We start from the raw sequence: 21666 nt of genomic DNA, 5'->3' as shown, positions 1-21666 counted from the left end.
CTACCATAAATAACAGAGGCTTAGCAGCTACCTGGACCCTATGTTCCTCCATGATCGCTGTAGGCAGAGGTCTCAGGGAGGTATCAGTCCTTGGCTGCCAGGCCCAGAAGACCCAGCAGACTTTTCTGGGCACAGGAACTTGGGGGACAGGCCTACCTTGTCTACGCAAAGCAGGGCAACACGTCCCCAGTGTCCGGCTTGTGTACAGTTTGGTCAGCGCCATGGCGGCGTAAGACAGTTTTTGGCCCAGTGGCCAACTTTGCCACATGTAAATCAAGCTCCAGGTGGGAGTTCTCGTGTGCCCACCATCTTCTTTAGGGGAGACCTTAGGGCTGCTGCCAGGAGCTGGCACTTCTCCCTATTATGGGATGCATTTTCTGTCTTTTCCTCCCTCTCCCTTCTAGTTTCAGGATTTAAGGCCATCCTGGTCTACAGATCAAGTTCTGGGCCAGCCTGAGCTACATAAATGAAAGTGTCTCTCTCTCACACACACACACACACACACACACAAATAATTACTGTATAAAATCTTCTGAACAATTTCAGCAAACTAGAAAATACTTAGAAGCTATAGGCATCTTTGCTTCAACTCCAGTCAAAGAGAAACTTCTCTGCTTCTCTGGCTCCCTGGATATGACATCTTGAAGGAAAATGAGTCGGGTTAGGAGACTGGAGAGGTGGAAATGAAAGAGGATGATGAGATGAAGGACAGAAGGACCCATCAAATGTCAGGAGTCAGAAACCATGGAAACAAGGCCCTGAGGTATGCAGTCCACACCCAAGACAAGGGAGGCAGGAGGGCACTGGGCAGGAGCCACAGCAGAGGGCCCACTGTGTCCTCAGCTCCTGAGTGCAGATGCCAGTCTCCCACCAGACCACCTCAAGCTTTGTAGCGCCAGGTCCTGGGGCCAGGTCAGGAAATATTCTCTCCAATGCTTCCTGAATAAAGGGAAACTGATTACTAACTATGTCCACAGCCCAGGAGGAGGAGGACCATCCAGACGGTCCACTGACTGAGAAAAACAAAGCGAGGCCTGTGCTTGGTTGTTTTAAGGGAGTGGGCACTGTTCCCTCTGGCAATGTTCTGACAAGCAACCAGAGCTACCGAAAGAATGCTTGCTGGTGGTTCCAAGGGAGGAGTCAATGCTCGGTCCAGGAGCCTGCTGCCAGTTCTGCTCCCTGGAGTCTGCCCTGAGCATGCTCACCAAGCTGGCATTCCCACCATTCTTTAACAGGAAGCCCTGTGGCTGTGGCTGTGGCAGTGGCCGTGGTTGTGGCTGCAGCTTCCCCGCTGTTCTCTTCTGTGGGCTGTGAGTTTCCTGTGCACTTTTGCATTTTGGCTGTGCATGTATACATGTTTGTGTTTGTACACGTGCATGTTTGAGTATATGTGTCTCTATGCTTGTGTGTGATGACTTGCATGTATGAGACCATGTACATGTACATGTACCTGAATGCATGCACGGATGCGTGCTTTTTGTAGGTGTGCATGTGCATGCTCATGTTCCTGTTTGTGTGAACATGTGCTTGAGTCAGCATGTGTGTGCTTGTATGCACACTCATGAATACTGGTGTGTGTGTGTGTGTGTGCATTTGTGTGCCTGTATATGTGTGTGCACATCTCTCTCTCTCTCTCACTTTACAGAAATAAGCAGCTCAGTTGTTGCATGGTGCAGTGGAACCACAGTGTGAGTGACTAGATGTTAGTTTTGCCACTCGGGCCCAGCAGAAGGGCTCAGTGTAGAGGCCTCCTATGAATCTTATCTGACAACTATTAGCATTGATTTATTTTTAAACTCGGTAATGTAGGAATAGGGAGAAACGGATGCTTAGGTGCTCTGTTCAGTAGGTCCGAGTCTGCACACACTTCAGCAGGCATGTTCGTATGGCATGGCCACATTTTCTGGGTGCTGTTGATAGGACCAGGAATGGACCAGATTCTTCTGCCCAAAAATTTCAGACCAGAAGATAAGGAGCTAGGAGAAGCCAAATTGCAGACATACTAAAAAGAAGAAAGGTTTCAGAACTCTCCTTTCATGGCGGAGCCCTTCTTAAATGCCTGCCCCCAAGCTCAGGGCTGGAAGACCCCACCACTGAGCACGTGTCTCCTCCTGCTTCTGTCTCCAACTGATACCTCATTCCTTTGGTATTCTGAAGACTCTCTTCTCCTCGAATTATGTCACATCAGATCAGATTCGACAAGGCAGCCACTCAGCATGACAGGGTCATCCCTGAAGTCGCCTTCACTAGACTGGGATGTGGGAGTTGACTGGAGGCAGTGTGTAGCTCTTGGCTTTCACTAAAGGTCAACACACAAAGCAAATACTGTCTCATATTTGAACCTGGGCTCTGACCCTCATGATTTGTGTATCTTTGGGTACATTATTTAACTCCCTTGCTCTTTACATATGAGACAGTAGAAATGCACCACGTAGAGTGGGCTCAAGCTTAGCACAGAGTCTGTCAGTTACCTTCCCCCTGGATCCCCTAGGTTCCCCCTTTCTTCTGCCACCTTGTGAGATTTGGAGTGACTGCTGGGGTACTCCCAAGGGGATTAGCACTCTTACCTTTATAATCAGAATTTCTTATATGCACAAAAGTATAGAATTGTGGGGGAAGGGCATTTGAGAGATGATCCAGTACAGGGCTGAATTTTCTCCTTCCATGATCCCCTTTTGACTGAAGGCTTTAGGAACCATACACACACACACACACACACACACACACACACACACACACACAAACCAGACCTTTGCTGATAATAAATCATAAGAAACATGTTTTAAGGGGCTGGAGAGATGGCTCAGCGGTTCAGGACACCACTGTCTGCTCTTCCAGAGGTCCTGAGTTCAATTCCCAGCAACCACATGATGGCTCACAACCATCTATGATGTGATCTGATGCCCCTTTCTGGCCCACAGGTGTACATGCAGACAGAGCATTGTATACATAATAAATAAATCTTAAAAAAAAAAAGACAGAAACATATTTTAAAATAATTATTTAATATGCATACAGTTTTTCATTATTGAAGATGAAAGTGAATTTGTATACTAAGGTGGATGTACTTATTTTTCATAAGGAATTAAACCTTAGTTGAATATTTCACACTGCAGGGTGTAGATCATTAGCATGTTTTGAATTTTGATTGTCCACAGTGAGAACACTAATTAACATAAACATATGGAGGAAGTATGTTTTGGGCTGCTACAGAAATTGTTGGAAATTCTGCTTTAATCCCGAGCCAAATTTATTGAACAACCCTTCGGTTTTGTTTTGAGATAGGATCTCCTGCAATCCAGGCTGGCCTTGAACTTGAGGAATATCCGAGGATGACCTTGACTCTTGGTCTTCCTGTAGTTAGCAACTTACACACAGTATTTCCGTTTTCTTATTCAGTTTTGAGATAGGGTTTTACTGTCTGGCCAGTCTGGCCAGGACCTGGAGTTAAGGAGCCTGCCCCAGCCTCCTAGGCGCTGGAATTACAGGCAGGCTCCATCAGGCCGGGCTCGGCTTAACCTCAAGCCTTGTCTCTGCTTCTCCAAGAGGCTCTTTCACCACCAGCTCTGGTCAGCTAACCTGGCTCCCATTTCAGTACTGAGTTAAGCGTCCTTGCTTTGATGAACTTTCCTGTCCCTGCTCTGTCTGGCTTCCTTGTGAGTCTGTAGTCGTTCAGGGCAGTATCTGGCAGGTGTACCGTGGGGCCCACAGCCCAGGCCAGATTCCAGACACACTGTAGATATTGGCTACATAGATCACCTCTCCCCTCTTGGCTGAAGGCCAGGCCACCTTCCGGGTCCCTCGACAAGGAGCCATCCTTCATCTTACCCTACCATTCCCTGCCGGAAGATGCAGAAAGGCCGGTTGTACCCAGTTCATGTGGACTTAACCCAAATAAAAAATGCCACAGCTGAATGGTAGTACGGGCTCAGCCAGTGGGTTGTGCCAGACAGAAAGACAGTGGGTGGAGTGTGGGGCTGCGGACCTACCGGGCATGGTCCCCCACCTCCACCCTGTCCTAACCCATCCCTGTGCACCTTGCCTGAGGGTTGCAGGTCCTTGTTAGGCCCCTGACCTCCACAATACCTCCGCTCCCCAGCAGAAGAGAACCCGCCTGCAATCATGGGTTTGGCTGGGTGGCACATGACCTAATGTGAAGACTTTTGAAATAGTTCGACCTAACTTTTATTTATTTATTTTTAATTTACAGTGGTGCAAAAGCAATATGCACTCAGTAGAAACACACTGTAATTAAAAAAAAATTTTGATCATTTTTTTGGTGTTTTAGTCCCCCTGCCTTTCCCAACCCCCAATTTACTTCAAGGAAAGCAACTTTAAGGAGACAAGTCAGTGGTCATGGTGGGAAAGTCAAGACAGCAGGATTGTAAAGCAGCTCATCTGGTGGCATCCATTGTTGGGGAAACAGAGATGGCGCACGCGCATGCTGTGCGGCCTGCTCCCAGCATCTTCACAGCCCCATATGTCAGCTAGGGCAGGCAGGTCTTCCCAACGCACCCACAGGCATGCTCAGAGGCCCGTCTCTGCCAGCTTGGCAATGAACACGGACCGTCACAACTGGCTGCCAAGGCATGGTCCAGCCCTCCCATGAGACCGTGGGCGGCAGACACTTGTAGCTAGCTGCTGGATCACGGCCCTCTACTGCACACCATCTAAGTTAGGAGTACACTTTGAATGCATTAACCACTTGCTGTGTAATTTAATTACTGCCCAGCTTACCACCGACTTATGAGGAGTTAATCTCATCATGAATTGAATAGTATACTTCCATAAAGCTGTAAGAAGTTTTTAGCCTAAAATATTTGTAAAATATTATTCATAAGCCCCAAATTGTGTGCAATCCAAGTAAGCATATCAAAGATCTAGATAAAAATTGTGTGGCATAGCTACACAGAGGAATACTACTCAGCAGTGAAAAAGGAGGCGAACTATGAAATGCAACATCACTAAAACAAAAATAAATAAATGAAAATAAAAAGAACTATAAACTCTGCATATAATCTAGAGGAACCTCTACCTAACCATGCTGTGCAGAGGGAGCTGGGCCATACAGTCCATACTGAATGATTTCTCTTATATTCAAAAAGGCAAACTGACCCATAGTGATCAAGCAGATGAGCAGTTGCTTGTGCTGGGGGAGGCAGGAGGGACTTGGCGACCTGAGTCTGGCACTGACTCACAGAGTCTAAGGAAAGAACAGACTTCTGCAAGTCGTTCTGTGACCCCTATACACCCTAATGAGTGCACATACAAATAAGTAAATGTAACTTTAAAAGAATCAAAAGCACCAAAGGCGTGCCTATAAAAGTTACAGTATGAATTTGATTATTTTTAAAAATGATTTTATTATTGCACCTATATGGGCGTCTCGCCTGCATGTACTGTCTGCGCCAGGGTATCAGAGCCCCTGGAACTGGAGTCACAGACAGATGTGAGGTGCCATGTGGGTGCTGGGCATCGAACCCAAGCTCTCTAGCAGCTAGTGCTCTTACACTGAGCCATCTCTCCAGCTTTCCAGCTGTGATCCATGAAGAGGACATCTCGGGGCATTGGCTGGAGCACCGACTGCTTGCTTCTTCTCCTTATGCGAGTCCTGCAGTCAGGGGACAGAGCGCCGCCGCCAAGAACCGCTGGTGCCGAGTTGACTCTTAACGCCCATTCAGAGCAAGGTGCCGCCCGGTCTGTTAACTGACAACCTGGAGGTTTAGCTCTTAGGTGATTTTAGATCCCATCAAGGTGACAATCAATTTTAACTATATTCACAGTTAATATTAAGCAGGATCAACAGTGAAAAAACCAAGGAGTGGTTGAAAGATCCTAGGAACAAAAATTCATATGAGCCAGCTACAGGGAGGGGTATTTAGTCGAGGTCAGGGTCTCCCCAGGTACGACTCAGGCTAACGTCCATGTTTTTGATTTCCTATTAAGGGGGATAAAAGCCTTAAAAACAAAACAAAACAAAAAAACAACCCACCAAAGCAGTGTTACATTTGAGAGGCATACATACCATGATACATTTTAACAAGGTTAAGACAAAAACAAAACCCTGAGCCTAATATAGCAGTGATGGTCACAGGCTACCCTCAAGATGTACCCCTCCCCCCCTTTCTCTTTTCTAATCTTAATCCACAGTACACTGTAGCCAAAGCTGGAGTGATGGGAAACTCCCAAATCATCAAAACTTCCTCTGTAGAAAATGCCAGAAGTTCCCGTGTGAGGCAGGCCTGAATGCTACCTCATGCACCCCTCTCTGCAAGTGGACAAGGATGACTTGGGGCAGGGTAGGGTGGGTCATCTGCTTTCTGGCAACTGTACACAACGTTCATGTGGCTAAAGCTAGGGTTCTTTTGTGGGTTCAAAAGCCCTTTGAAAAAGAATTAGGCACTCTCACTCCCCACTCCACAGAGGCACACTTTCTTCCTAAAAAAGCCTTTAAAATTCTAGCCTCTGCCCTCCAGGGTAACCCTGGTCGGAGAGGCTCTGATGCTCCTCAGGGTCCCTCTCTACCCTGAATGTGTCTCTCTAGTCCAGCCTGGCACCTGGGAACCAGGCTGAAGTCCTTGGAGGAGGCTGCGGAGGGGGTGGGGACAAGTGCCAGAAGGGGGTGGGGCCAAGCACCAGACCCCCGCCCACCGTCAGCCCCAGTGCAGGAACTGGAGCTCAGGACCTAGCACAGACTCTAGACGGCAAGTCCAGCTCTCCACGCTGCACCTGATCATCGCCAGAGCCATGAAGATGCACTTCTGCATTCCGGTGTCCCGGCAGCAGCCAGACGCGCTAGGGGGCCGCTACGTGGTGGGTTGGGGCCGGGGTGGGGGTGGGGGGCAGGCAGAGGGCGGGGACGCTCGGTGACCCTGCACATCCAGGCCCCCATCCTCATCCTCGCCTTGGATAACGGCGGGCGGGTGTCTGTCCTTTCAGCTGTACTCCGTGTACCTGGACGGGTTCTTCTTCTGCAAGGTACGCTATAGCCAGCTGCACCGCTGGAACGAACAGGTGAGCCTGCTCGGGAAAATGTGCCCAAGGGCTTGGTTGTGCTGTGTGACTCGGAAAGACATTATACTGTGTGTGTGTGTGTGTGAGTGTGTGTGTGTGTGTGTGAGTGTGTGTGTGAGTGTGTGTGTGAGTGTGTGTGTGTGAGTGTGTGTGTGAGTGCGTGTGCGTGTGCGTGTGCGTGTGCGTGTGTGTGTGTGTGTGTGTGTGTGTGTGTGTGATGGTGGCGGTAGAGGGCTGGCTACAGGCGGATCTGTGAACTTTTAGGCGCTCTCATTCTTTAAATCCCAGAGCAATCTCCTATACCAACATCTCCAACACCAGGAAGGCCTTGTGATGTGAACAGGACCATCCTGGTCACACACCTTTGGCTTCTTGCACTCACAGCCCTTAAGACCTCCTCAAGGCCTATCTCAGGGCAGTCAAGTGGGACAAGCAGAACTGTAAAGGGTGTCTTTTGTGGGTGTCTATCTCTAAGCTGACCCATCTGGCCCGCCTCTCCAAGTCCCTTTGTCAGCAAACCTAACACTGGGGAGCTAACGGACCACACTTAAAGGAGACTGGGTTGTGGCACCTAAGCAGAAAATGCAAGACTCAAAAGCATCTATGCAATCTACGGGGAGTGAGGGGGTGGGGGTGGAGGATTTCCGGAAGAAGTGGGGCTTGAGAAGGGACCTGTCCAGGGGCAGTCTTTCAAGCAGAGGATGTGACAGTGGCAGAGAGCAGAAAGTGTGAGTAGGGAGAGAGGAAGATAAAAAGCCAGGCAGGGTGGCACATCCCTGTAGTTCTAGTCCATGGGAGACTGAGGCAGGGGGATAGAGAATTCAGAACCAGCCTGGGCTACACACACTTGTTCTAGACCAAAATGAGAAGGGGTGAGCGGTGGGAAAATAAGAGTAGCTCTGAGGACGGGACCAGCTAGGCTGGCACAATTCAGCATCCCCTCCTGCCGATGCACTCTGTGCAGCCCTGGGCTCCCACAAGCTGATCCCACAGTCTTCTTCAGAGCTGGGGACAGCAGCACAGCAAGGGGACAGAGGTGTCCTCAAACTGGGTGTATTTATCTAAAGGCACAAAAAGCCGATCTGGCCAGAGCATTCACAGCAGGCACTACCAGGGCTCAGCGGCAGAGGGTAAGCAAACACCAGCCCTGAGGAAGGTTCGCTGGGGGACAGGACTGCTGCGGACGTGTGTCAGAGGGCACAGGTCACACCTCACAGAGACACCGCCTTCCCTTTCCCAGACCTGGTCTTTTATGAATAACCCTGTCTGACAAGAGCTCAGGTCTTATCACCTGGACAGGAACCCCTTCTTAGTCTTACAGGTCTCCAATATGTGGGATAAAAATTCAGTTCAATTCCTCTTTCTTTCTTTCTTTCTTTCTTTCTTTCTTTCTTTCTTTTCTTTCTTTCTTTCTTTCTTTCTTTTTTTCTTTCCTTTTGAGACAGGGTCTTACTATGTAGCTCTGGCTGTCCTGGAACTCATTGTGAGAGATCCACCTTAAGTGCTGGGATCAAAGGTTTGAGTCATTATGCCTGGCTAAATTCAATTCTTACAGACAAAACCCATTGCTGCTAAAGTTATAGTCTTTATTTGACATAATACACATATAATAAAAGGTTCATGCAGAGCTCTTTTTAAAAAAGATTTATTTATTATGTATACAATGTTTGATCTGCATGTACACCTGCAGGCCAGAAGAGGGCACCAGATCTAATTACAGATGGTTGTGAGCCACCATGTGATTGCAGGGAATTGAACTCAGGACCTTTGGAAGAGCAGGCAGTGCTCTTAACCACTGAGCCATCTCTCCAGCCCCTTGTAGAACTCTTAAGAAAATAAACCGGCAAGGAACTTGTACTCCCCACTTACATGCACACAGCCGTTCTTTTTTTAATGGTGCCGTGTGTCTGGTCAGACTAAGAATTTGGGGCCGGCAAGATGGCTCAGCAGCACCTGCTGCAAAGCATGTTGACCTGAGTTCTGTTCCAGGAACTCACATGGTAGAAGATCACCAGCTCCTGCGAGTTGTCCTCTGACCTCACACACAGGTCCCTTTCCCATGATCAAATAAATGAAAAAACATTAAAAAAAATTTTTTTGAAGCCATTCACATCCAGCACGCCTTTTATCCCAGCACTTGGGAGGCAGAGGCAGGAGGATCACTGTGAGTTTGAGGCCAGCCTGGTCTACAAAATGAGCCCAGGATAGCCAAGGCTACACAGAGAAACCCTGTCTCGAAAAAAAAATTTAAAAAGGAGGAAGCAGGGCTGTGGAAGCACATCTTTAATCTTAACTTTCAGGAGGCAGAGGCAGGCAGGTCTCTGAGTCTAGCCTGGCCTACAGAATGAGTCCCAGGGTGGCCACAGAGAAACCCTCTCTCAAACAAAACAAAACAAAACAAACAAACCCAACAAAGTAAAAAAGAAAAGAAAAATAAAGGAGGAAAAATAAAAAATGGGTAGAGAAGGATCAACTTTTTCCAGACTTGGAGAGGACACACACATGGACGGGGACACACATACACACACACACACACACACACACACACACACACACACACACACACACTCTTACACATTCACCACACCCACACACTCACCATACACACTCACACACTCACACACTCACCACACACAGTCACACACCCACACACTCAGCATATACACACTCACACACCCACACATTCACCATATACACACTTACACACTTACACTCGCAAACACACACCCACATACTCACATACACACTCACCACAACACACTTGCACACTCACATACACACTCAACACACACACACACACACTCACTCACTCACATATTCGGACCTGAGGCTGAGGATGAGGCTCAGTTGGTAGAACGCTTGCCTAGCACATTTGAAGGCCTTGGTTTGGTCCTAGTGTTTTGTAAAACAGGCAGAGTTCAAGACCATCCTCGGTTACATATTGAGTTCAAGGCCTCAAGGCCAGTCTAGGAAACAAAGAAAGAAAGAAAGAAACAGCAAGACCAAAAGGAAAAACCTCAAACTGCAATGCACTGCCTAACAGCCGCAGGAGAGCTGTGTCCCCTTCTGGTGTCTCTCATGGAGGTTTTGACAGAGACTGAGTTGAACTCAGTCTTGTGATGCTGGTGGCTGCAGCAGCCAAACCCTGCTGAAAGCGGTGAGAGGCCTGTGTTGGCAGAATTGGACCGCAGTGGTGATGGTTGACTTTTAGCAGCATTTACTCAGCTCACTGAACAGTTCTTGCCCCCTCCCCCACTCAAAACTGCATTCAACAAAAAATGCCAAAGATTTGTTGAGGAACCTGTCCTTGCGGTAAAACCTGCTGGGAGGTATTTTGCCCTGTGACTGGCCCTAGATTCCTTACCATGTTAAGTTTTCCATCTCCCAGCCCGAGGGCAGGGGCTCCCCTAGATTCAGTCCAGCAGAGGGGTGGTCTGGGCAGTCCTGTTGTCTCAGGGTTGCCCTGACTAGAGCCAATTAGGGAATGTCTGTGACATTTAAGGAGATGTGTCAAAGGGAACCGTTCCCTTTTTTGTCATCACCTAATTAGCTATCAGCTAACCAGGAAGTGATTGCAGGTAAAGAAGGCAAATGTCTGCTTCACTGAGTGAACTGGGCAGAGGCGGAGGGGTCAGAGCGTCCTGGCTGGGGGAGCGGCCCTGGCTGGGGGAGCAGCCCTGGCTGAGGGAGCGGCCCTGGCTGAGGGAGTGGCCCTGGCTGGGGGAGCTGCAGCAGGAACAGTTCCTAGGGCTTAAAGGGAACATAAGTGCCATGAGGACAGATGAGAGCTGTGCCTGCAGGGGTTAGGCAGGGGGCATGATGGGGACTATCAGATCTTCTGATTTCCCAAAAAGAACTCAGAGCATTGGGTTTTCTGGTTTTGTTTTTTAAATAAGCTTAATTTTTGTAGTAACAGTATGTGTGTGTGTGTGTGTGTGTGTGTGTGTGTGTGTGTGTGTGTGTGTATATATGTCAAAAGTTCCCACACACCAGTTTCCTCTATTCTTTTTTTTTTCTTTTCAAAATATTTTAAAGATTTATTTTAAAAAATGTTTTAAGTGCATATGAGTGTTTTTCTTGATGCATGTGTACCATGTGAGTGCCAAACCCTCAGAGTTCAGAAGAGGCTATCAGATCCTCTGGGTATGGAGTTACAGACTGTTGTAAGCTACCGTGTGGGTGTTTGCAATCAAACTCAGGGCCTCTGGACCAACAGCCGGTGCTCCTAACTGCTGAGCCATCTCTGTTAACACCACTTTTAGTGTTCACAGTTGTGACAGCGACCCAGTCAGCAAGGACGTATTTTTGTTAACTGCACCCATAATTTATCAGATTTGGTTAGTTTTTGTCAAATATCCAGCTTTTGTTCAGGACCCCGCAGCATTCTGTTCCACAGCCACGTTTCCTATAGCTCTCTGGTGGTGACAGTTCTCTCAGACTTTTCATGTTTTTAATGTCCCCACACAATGAAGCTATAGGTTTTGAGGGTGGAGGTCCCAGTGGTAAAACACGTTCTACACATGTTGTCTCAGACGCCTGCTGTGAGCATGGCCCCTCACCGACGATGTTGCCCTTCTCTTGGGTGAGGGGGTGTCCGTCTGGTTTTCCCACAGCAAGGCGCCCCCACCACCAGCTCCCCATAGAGATCTCTTGGAAGGACATCTCTGTGCACCTCTCATTCTTAAGGAATGGGGACTTATGTTTCCTGTTCTTATAAAGTACCTGCAATTCTTCTACACAAGAGCCCCAGCCTGTTTTCCCCTATTCACTTATTCAGTGATTTAGTCAGATCATCATGGAAGGATGGGTATTTATGCTTTTTTAAAAAAAAAGATGTATTTATTTATTATTATGTATACAGTGTTCTGCCCGCCTGTACACCTGCAGGCCAGAAGAGGGCATCAGATCACATTACACATGGTACACATGGTGGCTGCTGGGAATTGAACTCAGGACCTCTGGAAGAAGAGTCAGTGCTCTTAACCTCTGAGCCATTTCTCCAGCCCCGGGTATTTATGCTTTGGACTATGTATCAAAGCCGCTTTGTTTTATCAGTCCGGTTGTCTGGGCTTTGGCCACAGGAGCGCTTCATTTGGCTCCCTTGTCTCTTTTACATTCAGCCATTGAACACTTCCATAGTTTCTGGGGCTCCGAGCTGCTCCAGACTCTGTCTTCAAATGGGCAGTTTCTCCGTGGATCCGTGGTGGCTTTCACTGAGGGAGGACACCAAGATCTGAGTGTAGGGGTGTACTCACTGCTCCTACAGCGTCTAGGCCTCCACCTGTAGGGCTAGGACGTGTACGCCATGCACAGTAGCCCAGGCTTACCTACACAGACCTCCAGGCGTGTCCGTTGGTATTCGTTACTTTTCTTATCTTCGTGATGAAAGTTCTGACAGAAACATCTTAAGTGAGGAAGGGCTTATTTTGGCTCACAGTTTCAGAGGGCACAATCAATGGCATGGCAGGATTCATGCAGCAGAAGTCGGTTACAGGAGAGATGACAGACCTGAGCCACAGTGCATCTAACCTTAAGTGTCTGTTCCTAGTGACCTATTGCTGCCAGCTAGACCCTATATCCCAAGTGGCCTCATAAAAATTACCTCCAGCTGGGGACCAAGTTCTCAAACGCAGGTGCCAGCGGGGGACATTGCACATCCAATCACGTACTGTCTGTGTCCTTATTCCACTAAACAGGAATTCATAGTGGATCCTATGGATAAATTCACTATGGCAGATCCAAACTGCCTGCCACTAACCTATGCTTGTTGCGTCTGTACATAGCACAGTAGTGAGAGATTCAGCTCACACGCCTACGAAAACAACGTCGCCAACAGTGCATGGTTGAATGTTGTGCATTCCTCTTGTGGAGGTCACACATTCCTGTCCTTTCTCAGGCCACTGCTTTCCCCTCACTCCTGAGGTGGCACAGTGTATTTGTAAGGCAAGTGTTCTGTCACATGCTGCAAACCACCCAGACATTCTCCACACTACTTAATGACTTTTCAGATGTCTGCATATGTTAAGCATGCGCTGTAAAGCTTAGCGTGCGGGGACAAGTGTGCATTCTGGCCCAGGAAGCCTTGTGCCCTAAAATGTCCATGTGCTTTACCGATTCAGTACTCTCCTGTCCCGGAGGCCTGGTGACAAATGATCCTTTTATTATATTTATATTTTTAACCTTTTCAGATGGTCATATAATTGAAATCATACGGTAGCTTTTTCAGACTGGCTTATTTCACTTAGCAACATGCACTGAAGGTTTGTCTGTATCTTTTTTTGGCTAGATAGTTGATTTCTTTTAATGGGTGAACAATAATAGGTCACTGTTTATTCATTCATTTTTTGAAGGGCTTCCTTGCAGGATTACCGATAAAGCTGCCATAAACTAACAGATTTTGGGGGCATAGACAAAGCAGATTCAGGGGGGTTGTTCACTTTGATTCAGAATTTCTCTATGTAGCCTTGGCTGTCTGTAGACCAGGCTGGCCTTAAACTCAGAGATCTGCCTGCCTCTGCCTTCTGAGTCCTGGGATTAAAGTTACAAGCAGATTTTTAAAAGACTTATTTTTATTTGTGTGTTTGTATGTGTGTGTGTGTGTGTGTGTGTGTGTGTGTGTGTGTGTGTGTGTGTGTGTGTGTATGTACAGGTGTCCTTGGAGGCCAGAGGAGGCTGTCAGAGCCCCAGCTACTAGAGTTACAGGAAGTTGTGAACTGCCTGATATAACAGGAAGTGGACTGAGTACTCTGGAAGAGCAGCAAGCTCTCTGAACAGCTGAGCACATGCCGTTTTGTGTGGACAAAGTCTTGAAAGAAGTTCAGTAATTGTCACAAGTGTAACTGATAAATTCTATATGCTTAACACTGTAGGAAATTACCAAACTCTCTTCTGAGATGGCTATAATATTTTGTATTCCCTGCAGGTTATGCTTTTTAAGAATCACAAAAGCAAATGCTGGCATCAAATGCGGGTTCTCTAAGAATTGAACAACAGCCAAGCAATAGCAGCAGGAAGCCGTAATTTGTTCATAGTAGAACACAGGAGACAGTTAATAACCTTTCTATATTCAGACCAACATTTGGTCAGTAGAAATTTCTGTGACAACAGAGATTCTGTATACATGCTTTGTCCAAAAGTAACTTGCCACTTGTCACTGTCTGTCATACATTTGGAATATGGCTGGCATGACTTAGAAATTGATTTAAAATTTAAAAAAAAAATCTCATGTCAGTAATTTGAGTGTAAATTTACTTACAAGTGGTGAATTGCATTCACACAGGTGTCAAGGTTCTAGATGGTTGAGACTTGGGTGGGTGAGACACCACGAGGATTTTTGAAGTATTACTCAGGACACCGTGTTAGAAACAGATAGGAGGTCAGAGGCAGAAACAGAGGGACAGCCTAGAAGGCAGCTCTTATAACCCGGGAGACAGAAGGCAGTGGGGCACCCACCAGTGGTGTAGGGGAGAGAAAGGGTCAGGCTCCTGTGGGTTTTGAACTTGGGGACCATGTGAACTGCCAGGTGCACACTGCAAATGCAACTAAAAGGAAGTGAAAATGTAAGGCCTCGTCCTCTTGCAGCTGGCTTCACGGTCTCTCAGGCTCTGGCGACAGCCAGCTTTCAGCCCCTCTGCCTCCCAGGTGCATGCTAACACCTGACTAGGGTTCTAACTGGTTCCCTTTACTAAAATAATAGTAGTTATTAATATGTGTGTGTGTGTGTGTGTGTGTGGGCACGCATGCATGAGCAAGCCCGCATGCGTGTAGGTGCCCTCGAGGCCAGTGGCATTGCATTCTCCTGGAGAGGGAGTTCCAGACAGTTGTGAGCTGCTTGGCATGGTGTTGGGAATGCAATCTGAGTTTTCTGTAAGCAGCAGTTGACTATTCCTAAGGTGTGTGCCATCTCTCTAGCCTCTAAAAGTTATTTGTATGTATCTTCCATAAAAATGGCTGCCACCGTAGTCTCGGGGTCTGTATGGTGGGTCGGAGGGAGGATCCTGCTTGGGATTTTGTTGGACTTTATGTCAGCCTTACAGGAGTTCTGTAATTAGCACCATCACATAGAAATGACACAAAGGGGACATATTACATTAATTTAGAGTAAAAAGAGCCAATAATGGTGGTGCACACCTTGAATCGGACTTAGAAGGCAGACTGAGGATCTCTGTGAGTTTGAGGCCTGGTCTACACAGTAAGTTCTAGAACAGCCCGGGGTACAAAGTGAGACCAATCAAAAATGAAAAAAATCTGACTATAATCTCTGATCTTTCAGATATGAAAAGAATTTAAGGAAATGCCTGCTATGGGTGGCAGTCTTTAAAAAAAAAAATGTAAAAACGTACCTCAGCTTCACCAGAGCAAGATGCGAGTGAGTCTGTGGAGTGCAAACTGAAAGACACCCTTCCTAAAGACAGCGGGACCCTCTTTCCCTCCCTGTGGCCACCAACAAGGGCTCATCCTGTCTTTCCTTTTAAATAAAGTGCTCTAAGACAGGGCTTGTGTCTCATCGGGCTTGAGTTGGTGTCTCACTTTGACTGTGTCTTGGCTTTCAGCTGAGGCGGGTGTTCGGAAACTGCCTGCCCCCTTTCCCACCGAAGTACTACCTGGCGATGACTACTGCCATGGCGGAAGAGAGGAGGGCGCAGTTGGAACGCTACCTGCAGCATGGTATGCAGCTCACCCCTGGCTTACAGCCTTATTGCAGCCAAAGTTCCTCGTCACAAAAGCCGTCTGTTTGAAAGTCCTTCTTTGGTGGCTTTTTAACATAGTTACGTAATTGTGCGACCCATCACCGTAGTCCAGTTTTAGGGTCTTAGCCCCCTCCCATGGGGCCCAGGAAACCACTTACTTATTCTGAACATTTCCTGTATATGTGGTTTTACAATGATATTTTTTTTATATTGAGTATTTCAAGCAGTTTAAGATTTAGATTTACCCTGGAGTGTCGTATGCTGGTTTAGCTGTAGAATTAAGACAGAGTGATGGGGTAAGCCGAACCCTGCATGCATGCAGCATCTCGTGCTGGCCTGGCACCTCAATCCCGGTCCTTACTAGAGCCATTCAGTGACACCACCATGCTTGGAGATGCTCTGACCCTCATGGGGCTGACGCGGTCAAGCAGGGACACAGTGCGGCTCGGTGTCAGAACTCTAGAGTTCAGACTTTCAAGTTAGACCTAGACACAAATTCCAGTTTTGCGGTGTGACTTTAGACAAGTTACTTACGTCCCCTGAGTCTCGGTGTCTACCTGTGAGCTGGAGGCCGCAGTAGCTCCATGGTGTGTCTTGGAGATTAAATGAGAGAATACACAAACTGGCCAGCCCAGGTGCCAAATGGTCATGTAGTGAGGGCTGGGTGGCACATTCGCTTTTCTTTTTTCTTTTCTTTTATTAACTTTTTCAGATTACAGCCCAAATGTCACCTCCTCACTTTTATCCTCCCGTTCCTCCCTCCCTCTTTCACCCTTTTCCCCTCCTCTAGATCTGTGACAGAAGGGGACCTCCTCCCCCACCATATGGTCACAGCCTATCAAGTCTCATCCTGGTAGCCTGCTTATCCTTTCTCTGAGTGCCACCAGACCTCCCCACCAAGGGGAAGTGGTCAAATATGGGCACCAGAGTTCATGTCAGAGTCAGTCCCCGCTCTCCACACAACTGTGGAGAATATCCTGTCCACTGGCTAGATCTGAATAGAGGTTCAATGTTTACTGCATGTATTGTCCTTGGTTGGTGCAGTAGTTTGAACAGAACCCCTCCCTTGGTTCAGATCCCCCCCCCCCCCCCCCCCCCCCCCCCCCCCCCCCCCCCCCCCCCCCCGTCATGATGTTTTTCTCTCTCTCTCCAAGAATTTGTGCTAAGGAATATAAAATTAGTTTGTCTCTATGCCATAGCCAGCCCTGCCCCTTATTTGATCACTCAGGATTTGGTTTTCTGTTTTTTGTTATTTGGGTTTTTGTTTGTTTGTTTGTTTTGTTTTGTTTTTTTGGTGAGATCAGGTCTGGCTACGTAGCCCAGGCTGTCCTGATCTATGATCCACCAGCCTCTGCCTCCCAAACATGAGGATTGCCAGCACATACCACTGCCCCAGGATAGTAATGCCTTCTATAAGCAGTTTCTTGAGGCTGGACAAACAGACAGACAGACAGACACACACACACACACACACACACACACACACACACACACACACATACGTGCATTTTTTTCTTGTTATTTACTCTGCCTCTTTTAGCTTGCCTAGAACACATGGCCTTATAGGGGCAGTTCAGCTCTGTGCTGATTTCAAACTCTACTGAAAGCTATTTGGTAAAATGAACAGCAAAAAGAAAAAAAAAGAAGAAGAAGAAGAAGAAGAAGAAGAAGAAGAAGAAGAAGAAAAGAAGAAAGTTTAGGGCAATGTAGAAGTATGTAAATTTAGCTCAGGTAGGTTCAGGAGACGGCCTGATGGAAGCAGGCTGGTCCCTTGGGGAGTTGGGGACTTGGGGACTCAGCCTGCATCAGCTCTGCTTTGGCCCCATGTGTCTGTTGCTTTCTAGACCTTTAAACCCAAGAGGAGGAAGGGACATTTTGTGTAAGTCAAGAATGAGACATTTCAAATCTCTCTGGCTGCTAGCTGGGTGTGGTAGTGCGTGCCTTTAATCCCAGTACTCATAGAGGCAGAGGCAGGTGGATCTCTGTGAGTTCCAGGCCAGCCATGTCTACAAATGGAGTTCCAGGCCAGCCAGGGCTATTTCCAAAAAAAAAAAAAAAAAAAAAAAAAAAAAAAAATCTCTGGCTATTTATAGCTTAATGTATTTTTCAGAATTATTTGTATTCTCTGTGTGCGCATGTTTTGCCTGTTTATGTATATGCGCACCATGCGTATGCCCAGTGCCCTTGGAGGGGGGATGGGGAAAAGGTGGGGGGTGTCGGCTCTCCTGTAACTAATGCTGTGCATGGTGTGAGACACCATGTGGTGCTAGGAACTGAACTTAGGAACGCTACAAGAGCAGCAAGTGTTCTTATCCTCAGTCATCTCTCCACCCCCTGAGCCGTGCACACTCTAAGTAAGCACTCTACCACCCAGCCACATCCCAGGCCACGTGTCACTCTGGACTGGCCTCTTGATGAAACTCTCAGTTGATGCTTTGGCCAGACTCAAAAATTTCAGATTACCTGGCCAGGTGGCGGTGGCTCACACCTCTAATCCCAGCACTCGGGAGGCAGAGACAGTGGGTCTCTGTGAGTTCGAGGCCAGCCTGGTCTACAAAGAGACTCCAGGACAGCCAAGGTTACACAGAGAAACCCTGTCTTGAAAACCAACCAACCAATCAGCCAAACAAACAAACAAAAACCCAAACCCAAACAAACCTCTAAACTCAAACTAAAGCAAAAATTCAGATTACTAGGTATCTTACGGAACTGGCTGCTGAGACCCAACTTGTGATATAGTTTTACGTCTTGTGATAGTTTCGTCATCATCCTAGAGGGTAAGTCACGTGGCTCCTGAGCAGCGTGGACGGCTCAAGTGAAGTGGCCTGATGGGCTCCTGCTGACAAGGCCAGCTCAAGGGGGCACACTGCCAATTGTCCTGCGCTGAGAGCGGCCCCCTTACCTTCAGACAGACCCCGGCCTAGCCGCGCTCACTAGATTTGCTTTCCGTGTTTTTCAGTAACTGCAGACCCCCATGTGGTGCGGAGTGACGTCTTCCTTGAGTTTTTGACATGGTTGCAGCTGGTGAGTCCCTCTTGCTTACTGATGCCGTCATCCCTCTGCAGAGCTTGTCTGTGTCCCAAGCGCACAGGTGTTCCTTCCGGTCTTGGGTGAAGTAGATTCTAGTAGGCTGGAGACTGTTGCTGCTGTTTTTTCCTCATCCCTTCTCTCCACAGGGGACGCATGCTTTCACTTTTTATTTCTAAATCTCCTTCTCTAGGCTCTATGGCGCCTGATGGATATAGGCCAAGCCACTAGCTGTTTCCTGAGAGAACACATCTGGTTTTAGAGACAAGCCGGTTGCCCTGAGCAAAAGAAAAGGTGTTATTTAAGCCATAAATAAACTTTATATAAACTCCCGTTTTATTTTAGAGTTTATGCATACTGTAGGCATCTTGTACCTGGCTTTTTACATTTGTTGTGGGTGTTTTTGCCTTATTCTTTCTCTCCACAAGGAATGGATGCTTTCACCTTTTAGTTCTAAAAATGCTGCCTGTTCGGGGCCTACAGGGGAGAGAAAGGTTGTCTCAGACTTTGGCTTACAGTTTAAGCAGGTGCCTTGTTCTGTGTAGCCTCTGTACAACACGTCCCAGTGCTGGTCCCGAGAAAGGCAGAGAAAGAGCCGGAGTTGAGATGAGCCCCTGGGGCTGTAGCTGAGGTCTCCAGGAGCACCATAGCGAAGGCAACAGGGCAGCAGGCCCTGCCGGATGCTGCCCCGCCTGTCTTCCTAACTTTATTGTCTGTGGACAAGACCCAGCTTGAACAGAGTGGCTAAGGCAGCCCCCTTCCCAGAACTCTCTAAGGAACCACTGGTCCCTCAACACCTAGGCTGAAACTTTGGCAAACCACTTGGTTAGCGCGCCTTTCATTCCTGCTGCCATGTGGAAGTATTTGTGTGCCTGTACTTGGGACCTTGACTAAACACAAAGTTAATAAAAGTGCACAGTAATTTATTATCCAATCAGATTGCTGTATTAATTACTTTCACACAACTATGACCAGAACACCTGACAGAAACAGGATGAAGTGTTTATTTTGGCTCCTGATTTAGAGGGTTTCAGCCCGTCAAGGTGGGCAAGGGCTGCTCATATCACTGCAGATAGAACGCAGAGGGCACACTGGAACCACGGACTGCACTGTAAACTCCAAAGGCCCACCTCGAGTGGTAGGCCACACTTCCTAAAGTGCCCACAGCCTCCTGAAGCAGGCCCCCCCCCCCCAAACGGGAAGCAAAATTACGGAGACTCCTGTCAGATCCAGACCACAATATTAATCTCTAGCAGGGGGAGGAGTCACAAAGCCTCGAGGACGCTTTTCAAACACGGGGCCTCAGATGTGCATGTGTGAACAGACCCACTTGAGCAGAGAACTGGCTCTAGAGCATTCCATGGTATAGTGGCTTTATTCTGTAAGCATTCTTTTTTCTTTTCTTTTCTTTTTTTAATGATGCTGGGGATCTGAGCAATTATGCTTGCACACTCTAGGTAAGCACTGTGCGGTCTGTCTGCAGCCCCTGTACGTACTCCCAGTGGCTTGCACATGCGCACACACACTGTTCCTACTGTTGATGTGACAGTAGGAAAATTCATAAGAGTGTGCACAGTGCAAAGGTCTTTCCACACAGCCTCCCTTCCCAGGAAACCTCTTATTTTCATTTTAGTGTGTGTAGTCTTTCTATATAGTCTGTGCATACACAAGAATGTGAATATACATTTATTTTATGAATAAGAACAGAGCGGGCACCCTTTCTTTTTTGAGACATTGTCTCACTGTGGATTTCATGTTGTCCTCTCAACTCCTTGTGCAATCCATGATGTTCTAAAACTTGTGCTTCAGCCGCCTGCACTCTGGGATCCCAGGCATGCGCCAATGTGCCGGGCTTGGCTGCCTGCACTCTGGCATCGTAAGCATGCGCCAATATGGCGGGCTTAGGCGCCTGCACTCTGGGATCATAGGCATGCGCCAATATGGCGGGCTTAGGCGCCTGCACTCTGGCATCGTAAGCATGCGCCAATGTGCCGGGCTTAGCCGCCTGCACTCTGGGATCCCAGGCATGCGCCAATGTGGTGGGCTTGCTCGTCTTAGAACTTGCTTTTCAAAACTTGAAATCTGGGGTTGGAGAGACGACTCAGTGGTTAAGATTGGTTGCTCCTCTAACAGAGAGAGAATTAAAAACAAAACAATTTGTTTTTAAAGCCAGAAATCATGTGGCTCGTTGTAGTCAGCACATATAAAGGTAAGTTTGGCCAGTCCGTTTGGGGCGCGTACAGCGTTTGCGTTCCCCCTTTAAGAAAATATCTCTTGTGGGCTCTCAGTGTTGTGGGGTTTGGCTTTGTGTTAATTCTTCTAATAATTTTAAAGAGTTTTTGCCTCCTTCTAGGTCTTCAGTATTTTGATTTTCCAGTTTTATCTAAACGTGTTTCTCACCAGCTGTTCTTTTGGCGTCTCGTTTCCGGGCTCACTTTGTTAATGACTTTATTTCTCTCTTCCATGGTTTCCCATGAATTCTGCCAACTCTAACATTCATTTTCACCACCTCTTAGCTAGAGCCTCTCCCTGTTCTCTGTCTTCATGTGGAGACATGTTGTTTCCACTGCCATCCTTATCTGCTTGGAGTGTGTGTGCGCGCGTGCGTGTGTGTGTGTGTATACTTCCTCTGCACGTGTGTGCCACATGTGGGTCATGGCGTCTCCTTTGTATTTCTTTTGATTGCTCACAATCCAGTTCTTGTCAGCGCCTTGGCCCTGTCTCCTTGAGCTAGCTGCTAGCCGGTGCACACACTAGAGTGAGCTGGCTGCTGGCTGGGGCACACCGCTGGAGTGAGCTGGCTGCTGGCCGGGGCACACCGCTGGAGAGGGGCTGTCATTGATTCACTGGAGTGTGAGTTCTTTCTGCGTTTTGCATCTTGTTTCTGAGCCTTTTCTCACTAATGCTCTGTCCTAAGACCCGCACAGTCTGGTCT

General features: G+C 47.7%; 1 protein-coding gene across 1 annotated transcript in view; it reads left to right on the top strand.

The window, feature by feature from the left end:
* Positions 1 to 221: 221 nt before the first annotated feature.
* The window catches only part of Snx31 (sorting nexin 31), a 57206-nt gene continuing 35761 nt past the window's right edge, over positions 222 to 21666 (top strand). Inside the window, exons 1-4 of the mRNA XM_051160508.1 lie at positions 222 to 229; positions 6885 to 7014; positions 15567 to 15681; positions 18664 to 18728. Of these exons, the coding sequence (XP_051016465.1) occupies positions 222 to 229; positions 6885 to 7014; positions 15567 to 15681; positions 18664 to 18728 (318 nt within the window). The remainder of the gene's footprint in view (positions 230 to 6884; positions 7015 to 15566; positions 15682 to 18663; positions 18729 to 21666) is intronic.

The sequence above is a fragment of the Acomys russatus genome, chromosome 17 (genome assembly GCF_903995435.1).
Source record: "Acomys russatus chromosome 17, mAcoRus1.1, whole genome shotgun sequence".
NCBI lineage: Eukaryota > Metazoa > Chordata > Mammalia > Rodentia > Muridae > Acomys > Acomys russatus.
This window is presented reverse-complemented; position numbering and strand designations above follow the sequence as displayed.